An 8036-nucleotide genomic window follows, 5' to 3' on the forward strand; every position below is an offset into this window, starting at 1 on the left:
ACTGGTGACATCACTAATGCTACTTTAACTCTCACTGCTACTGCTAACACCACTAATACTTCTTTAACCCTTATTGCTACTGCCACTGCTAACATCACTAATGCTACCTTAGCACTTACTGCCACCGCTAACACCACTAATACTTATTTAACTCTTACTGCCACTGCCACTGCTAACATCACTAATGCTACTTTAACTCTTACTGCTACTGCTAACATCACTAATGCTACTTTAACTCTTACTGCTACTGCTAACATCACTAATGCTACTTTAACTCTTACTGCCACTGCTAACGTCACTAATGCTACTTTAACTGCTTCGCCTAGTCAGTTATAGTTATTGCTGCTGCTGCTACTGTTATCATTAGTACTATTGCTGCTAATGCTATTGCTAAACTGACTAATACTACAACTGTAATTGTTACCATAACTGCTACTGTTATTATTATCTGGGCTACTGCTTCTGTTATAACTAGTAAACTGCTAATGGTATCATTGCTGCTGCTGCAAATGTTTCTCCAGAAGAACCAAAAAAAGCTTTAAAGTGATGTAACATGAGGACTCTTCCTCTCTTCCTTTTGAATACTGTAGTAGTAGTGGTCTTCATTTCCTCGGTCCCACTCTTCCTGACATTTTTGTTTTCCATTAGTGATTTAATTAGACCTTTGACCTCAGCCTTGCTATACTTTACTTGTCATACTTATTCCTCTTTTGCTTTTCTTTTGTCATATATCACTATATTGAGCACAATGTCACGTCTCGTATCTGACTGCATATAACACGAGGACTCACCTCTGCCGAGTAGGGAGGAGGTTGCTGCCATGGTTACGACCCTGGGCTCCTCAGGCCCCACCCCTCAGGTAGACGGGCAGGTTGAGTCTGAAGATGAGGGGTCAAAGGTCAGAGCTGGTCAGCAGCCTCCTTAAAGAGACAGGGTGCAGATCAGTGTCATGATGTAACTGAACTTTGTCTCCAAACACAGAATCCTGAAAACAAGACAAACTGCACTTTCTTGTTGTTTGAAGAAAATTAAAAGCTGACATGTTTCATTTGTTGTCTGGAGATCAGATAACAGGAGAAATAATATCTCATTTACCTGTGAAAACAAAAAGTAAATTATGCTGTTTTCATTAGAAAACAACCTGTTTTTCAAGATAATTATGTTAGTACGACAAAATGATCCTGAAATGACGAGACGATTAACTTGTAACCTCAAAATAAAACGATTGTGTTTAACAGCTTCTGTGGTTCAAAGTTAAATGTCATAAAACAGACTCTTAACAAACAGTGACAGCAGAGACAGAGAGGAATGAGAGTTTCTCTGGTTCTTCATGTCAGAACAAGTCCAGCGTTCAGATCTCCTGCAGCTCCTGAAGCTAACACGCTTTAACGCTCAGATCTCCTGCAGCTCCTGAAGCTAACACGCCTTAACGCTCAGATCTCCTGCAGCTCCTGAAGCTAACACGACTTAACGCTCAGATCTCCTGCAGCTCCTGAAGCTAACACGCTTTAACGCTCAGATCTCCTGCAGCTCCTGAAGCTAACACGCCTTAACGCTCAGATCTCCTGCAGCTCCTGAAGCTAACACGCTTTAACGCTCAGATCTCCTGCAGCTCCTGAAGCTAACACGCCTTAACGCTCAGATCTCCTGCAGCTCCTGAAGCTAACACGCTTTAACGCTCAGATCTCCTGCAGCTCCTGAAGCTAACACGCCTTAACAATCAGATCTCCTGCAGCTCCTGAAGCTAACACGCTTTAACGCTCAGATCTCCTGCAGCTCCTGAAGCTAACACGCTTCATGTTTTCACCGCCTCTCCGTCTGCGTTGGCGTCCTGTAACGAGACGTCACGTCAGGTTTATGTTGTGATGTTTGGAGGGAAAAGAGATGCTGTCTGCTGATTGGTCAACGTCAGTCACCTGTTCACCATGTTGGAGGTTCAAATCTTGTAATATTATGATTTTTCTTTCTCAAAATATTAAAAAATTTAAATGTTAAATTTTTTTCTGAAAATATTAATTTATTATATAATTAAAAATGTTTAACTTTCATTATCAAACTATGAAAAAATGTTTTCGACATATTACGACTTGATTTCTCAAAAAACATTATTTTTTCCTCCAAATATTTACATTTTTTGTTCATTTACAACTTTTTTATCTTCAAAATGTAACTTTTTTTTAAATCAACAAAGTTCAGTTTTTTTCAACATTTTGACTTTTTTCTCAAATAAATATCAGATTCAACATGTCACAACTTTTAAAACGGTTTTAACTGGTCAGAGGTGAAAAAAACGGATATAAAAGCTTGTTTCCAACATAAAGGGGCTTCTGCCCAGGAGCCTCTGAGCAAGGCAGTCACACACACACACACACACACACACACACACACACACACACACACACTCAGAACAATAGCAGGAGGCCGGTTGTGTTTATGGAGGGAAGTGTCTGCTCTTCCTGCCAGCTGACCGTGCAGGCCCCGCCCTCCCCCGGTGACGTCACAGCGGGGGGACAGTGAGCGGCCATGTTTGGATGGAAGAAGGTTAAACGTGTGTGAGTGTGTGTTTCCTGTCTTTGTACAGGAACAATAGTCGGACTCTGTCAGTCGCAGCAGATCTGCAGAGTCTCACAGTCTGTTTCTCTTCAAACACAGAACGGCGTGAATTTAACCTGCAGGTGTCGACGTCTCCGCTTCTAAAAACACATTTTATTCACTGACCTTCACGTGTGAACGCAGCACGAATCTGTTTGATTCTTCATTTTGCTTTAATGCACCAGATTTGATTTTTTCTGTTTTTGCTGTTTAACTGCTCTTTGATGTTGTGAAGAGCTTCCTTACTTTACTTATTTTATTTATTTACCTCTTTCATGCAGTACCGCCGCTCCGTGGAGCCTCAAGTACCAGGCGGTGCTTTAAATTAAGGTTGATAAAAATGTCATGATAATTATCACATTATTAAATTTTAACACAAGTTGAAAAAATATATAATTAGTGATGGACGGACTGTATCTACGCGCTCCTCGACTGCAGCAGGAAGAAGTCGATGTGACACAGTGGCCAAACCGTGTAATTACAACGTCACGTGATGCACGTTTTCACCACCATCGTGAAAGAGACGTCTCTAAATCAATGACTCGTCTCTCTATCAGAATTAAATCCGTTCGGTCTGATCACATCTAGAAGAGCTGCATGATTGAATTGTTTTCAATCAATCAATCAATTCTAGTCAGCTGGAGGGCTGAACAGGAAGTAGCCGACTCGGCCGGTGAAAGTCACTAGTGCGCTCGTACAACGCGGAAGATCCGGGAACTTTTATACCCGGAAGTTGATTTATTTTTTTTTTTCTTCATGAGCAACTTTCATAGGAATTTGTAAGTTTACCGTATTAGCTGCTTTATCAGCTGCTTCTGAACGAGACGTAACGGCGAGTACGAGACATCATGAAGAAGAAGGAAGAGGAACCTGAGAGATGAAGTCCGTGCCGGTGTTGTTGTATTCTAGTCCAGGACTCGAGCGTCGACGGCATCAACTGATAAAGAAGTTATATATTTATATATATTTATATATATTTATATATATTTATATATTTAACCGCACCGTGCAGCCACACACACGCCGTGGTCGCTATGGAAGCTCTTCGGCGGTCTTGCAGTCGGTGCATCATTAACATTAATATGAAATCACAGCTGTGTTGTTTTTTGACCTTTGGCCAGACTGGAGCACTGGAAACCATCATGACCAGTTACACTGTCATTGATTTTAAAGTTGTGATTTAAAGTGTTTTGTCTTTAATCTCCAGCTCATTTCATGTGTTGATCTGTGAAGTGAACTAACAACAACGAACCTGCTCTCACCTGAGCCAGGTGTGTTTCAGGTGTGTTTCAGGTGTGTTTCAGGTGTGTTTCAGGTGTGTTTCAGGTGTGTGAGAGACTCTGACATGCTGGAATGCAGCCTACCCCCCCCCCCCCCACTCTCTCTCTCTTTCTCTGTTCATCTCTCTACCACACCCTCCCCGCCAGGCTGGTATGTAACACACACACACACACACACACACACACACACACACACACACACACACACACCAACCACAGGACTGAAGTGTGTGAGAAAATAAACGGAGCGAGCTGTCAATCATCAAACCGAGCTCAAGTGTTTGTGGCGGGGACTCGCCCCGTCCACCAATCACAGGAGAGAAGAATTTAAAGGAGAATTCCACCAGAAAACCTGAATGTGTCATGTGACACCATAAACCCCACAGCCAATCAGGGTGTGAGCGGCTCGGCAGTGGATTCGACCTTTAGCCTCTGTGTGAGCGCCGGGTGTGGTTACAGCCAGAGCTGCACACATGTTGTTGACAGACAGAAATAACTGAGTTTAAATCATAAACGTCAGCTGACTCCGCCTCCTGAAGGCCGCAGAGAAAACAACAACAAAAAAAGGAAGAGAGGAAGAGTTTGATTTGGTCCACGGCTACTGTAACATGTTCAGTGTTTACACAAATCCTGCTCTCTGATTGGCTGTCTGTTCAAATCACCACAAACAGTTTAACAACCGTCCATTAAACTGCAGGTAACCATGGCAACGGGAGTGATGCCTCAGGCTAACTGTCTCATATTAGGAGTTTATTGTGTGTGAATGATTAACGTACATCAAGAATCTCCTCTGAAACCTTCTTAACACATCTGGAAACACCTGGAACATCACCTGCTGCAGGACCTCTACAGCATCATCATCAAGGACATTTATTATCTCCTCAAGGACTTCTTCCTTTTCAAGGCCCTCTGCAACCCACTCAAGGTCCCTACATCCTCCTGAATGACCTCTAACCCCTAACAGACCCTCTGAAACCTGTTAAAGGAAGATCTCAATGACCACTGATACCTACTTCATACCTCTGGAAACTCCTCAAAGACCCCTGGAACCTCACCAAGGACCTCAACAAACCCCTCAAGGTGCCACCGTCCTCCTCAAGGATCTCTGCGACCAGCCGAAGGACCTCTGAAACCTGCTGAAGGTCGTCCACTAATCAGAAGGTTGGCGGTTCGCTGCCGACGGTTGTACCGACACCTTGAATGGTAGTTTGCCGCCGTCAGCATGTGAGTGTGATCGAGCAGCAGAAACTTTGTAAAAGCCTTTTGGATAAAAGCGGTACAGTACAGTAATTACAATAACTGATAACTCCTCAAGGACCTTTAATATCTACTTAATGCCTCTGGAAACTCCTCAAGGACCTCATCAAGGTCCCTACATCCCCCTCAAGGACCTCTTTATCTATTAGAAGATCTGACAGTGTCTTCAAAGACCTCTGAAACCTGCTGAACTAAACTAACCACGCCCACGGAGAACTCTGCTCTCTGATTGGCTGTCAGGCGTCTAACTCTGAGGTCAGTGATGATCAACATGAAAATATCAGATTTTAAGTCTGAACCACGGCGACTCAACAACGAAGCTTTTTGGACCGTCTTATTCTCCATAGCAAGAGCAGCCGAGGATCATGGGTATTGTAGTATTTACACTGAACTGACGTCATCCAGCAGAGTTTTTACTAGAGAAGCAGATGTTTTCTAACTCAGCTGTTGGTCTCAAACATCATCTTTTACTTTTACTGCAGGAACGTCTGAAATATCTTCTCTCAGCTCACATCTTCATATGAGAAATATGAAAAAATACAGTTAAAATATGTCTGTATGTTTAAACATCATCTCTACTGTATATTGTTTTGTTTCTGATTGTAGTTTCTGCTGTTTTTGTGCAGCTGTGATTCAAAGTGAGTTCATATATCTGATGTTTAGTCCATAACTGTTTTAAAATCTGTAAACAAAGAAATAAATAATGTCTGTTTTGCTTTTATTTAATACGTAGCTACTGTTTCTAATATTAAAATCAAAGTTTTGATTTTACTGTAATTTCAGAGTAGAAGTAGAGACTTTTATTCTGAAACTTTCCTCTTTGTTTTTTAAACAAGAAGAAACTTAAACTTACATTTGAACATTACAAACAAAATAAAACGTCGACTGGTTTTATTTGTTCTGAACTTATTGCGGAAACAGACCAATGAATCGCTGCACTGACGCGTTTCTCCGTCAGACAGACGACTGAAACATCTTAATGTGGAGAAATCACAGTTACGCTGCGTTCACAAGTGTAATCTCTGTCTGGATGATGTTCACAACGACGTTCCTCTGAATGAATGAAGCTACGTTCATATTTAACTCTGATGTTTGACGGCAACATCAGATATTAAGGTGCTCGTACGTCCAGTATCGACATTTTGTCATCATGTTGAGAGGAAACGTGATTCATATTTGCTGTTGGTCGTATATGAAGGTGGTTTCTCGGAGGCAGAGTTGACGGCAGAGCGGCTGTACCTGCTGTCAGGTGAGTGTCAGTCTCACCTGGACGACGACAACAAAATTCTACAACCTGCTTCAGCTGCTGCAGGTACAAATACAGAAAACTAGAAAACTCATCATTGTTCAAACCAATCAGGAAACAACTCTGACTGTCATTTACTGTTTTTCATTCTGGTTTTTTTTTTTTAAAAAAAGTGAAAAACAGAAGTGGACGAAGCTGCTGCTCTGTTTCACTTTCCAGATTTTAAGGTACAAAACATTTTCAGAAACATGTCGAAAGACTCCGAAACACACCCGGCAACACATTCCTGCCAAGAACACACACACACACACACACACACACACACACACACACACACACACTCACACTCACACACACACACCCTAATCTTAACCAAAAACCAACAAGTCAAAAAGTCTTAACCCTAAAACCCAACAGAGTCTCTGAGACGTCAGTGTGGAAACAGACTGCAGGTCCCCAGAAAGCAGGAAACCGAGTCCCCCCCACCCAGTCTTTGCACTAAAAATATGTTTTCACATTTAAAGTCTAAACCAACCACACACACAAATACACACCGAGAAACACACACAAATACACACCCAGAAACACACACACAAATACACACCCAGAAACACACACAAATACACACCGAGAGAAAACAACAAAAAGAACAAGAAGCAAAAGGAACAAGAGAGAAAATGTGAAAAAGTTCAAACTAACATGATGGTATAATCTATGATGATATTGATATCGTAGAGTATATCTATTGACTGATAGATAGTTTGATAGTTTGTTGTGTTTTACCTGCAGTAAAAGTCTGATCCAGTCATCCTGCTCTTTGTATTTCTGAAGGGGCGAGTCCAAATCACAGGAACAGGTTCCTCTCTCTCTCTCTCTCTCTCTCTCTCTCTCTCTGTGGCCCCGCCCCTCCCTGACCTGCCAGTCTCAGCTTGTCGACAACCCCCCCCCCCCCCCCCCCCACCATCTCCTGCCTGAACTCACTTCCTGTTTGACAGTCAGTGGACCTGCAGCTCTCCTGCAGCTCAGCGGCGCCCTCTGGCTGCATCATTATACAATATATATAAATATATCAGCTGCACATTTATAAACATAAAACACACAACAGAAGCATGTTTGAATAATTAATACAGTCTTAAGACTAAACTGCAGATCAGAATTAGCTTGAAGCTAAATCTGGTACAATTATGTTAAAAACTACACTGATAAATGAATACAATAATAAATAAACATAATAATATTAATATGAACTTTATTTATTATAGCAGCTTTCAAAGTGATCGACAAAACACAAACAATGAGTGAAAACATTTGATCACAGAAACAAACAATAACAATCAGTGAGAGGAAAACTTAAAAGCAGATTTCTTCGATGTTGTGACAAAGTGTTTCCTGGTTTCTTCTAGAACTCCAGGTCTGTGCACGCAAACGTCCTCCTGACTGAACTTTCACTAACGCTTCACTGTTAAGGCTGCTTGATGCCAAAGAACCACAGTGAGAGCCGGTATCTCTAAACAGGTCGGCCACTGCTGGGGCCGAACCTCCAAAACTCCTCCAAGAGCACAGCGACGATTCATCCAGGAAGTCCCACAAGAGCCGAGGACAACATCCGAGGACGTGCAGGTCTCAGTCAGGGGTCCTGTTCACACCTGGTATTAACCTGC

General features: G+C 42.1%; 1 protein-coding gene across 2 annotated transcripts in view; it reads right to left on the reverse strand.

Annotated features, from left to right (window-relative positions):
* Positions 1 to 7256, reverse strand: part of LOC137201093 (rho GTPase-activating protein 27-like) — a 33453-nt gene extending 26197 nt beyond the window's left edge. For both annotated transcript variants that reach the window (XM_067615978.1, XM_067615976.1), the window contains exons 1-2: positions 7159 to 7256; positions 792 to 920 (exon numbers count right to left, since the gene is read on the reverse strand). In XM_067615978.1, the coding sequence (XP_067472079.1) occupies positions 792 to 822 (31 nt within the window). In that variant the 5' untranslated portion in view covers positions 823 to 920; positions 7159 to 7256. The remainder of the gene's footprint in view (positions 1 to 791; positions 921 to 7158) is intronic.
* Between the last annotated feature and the right edge of the window lie 780 nt (positions 7257 to 8036).

Source organism: Thunnus thynnus, chromosome 17 (genome assembly GCF_963924715.1).
Source record: "Thunnus thynnus chromosome 17, fThuThy2.1, whole genome shotgun sequence".
In the NCBI taxonomy this organism is placed as follows: Eukaryota; Metazoa; Chordata; class Actinopteri; order Scombriformes; family Scombridae; genus Thunnus; species Thunnus thynnus.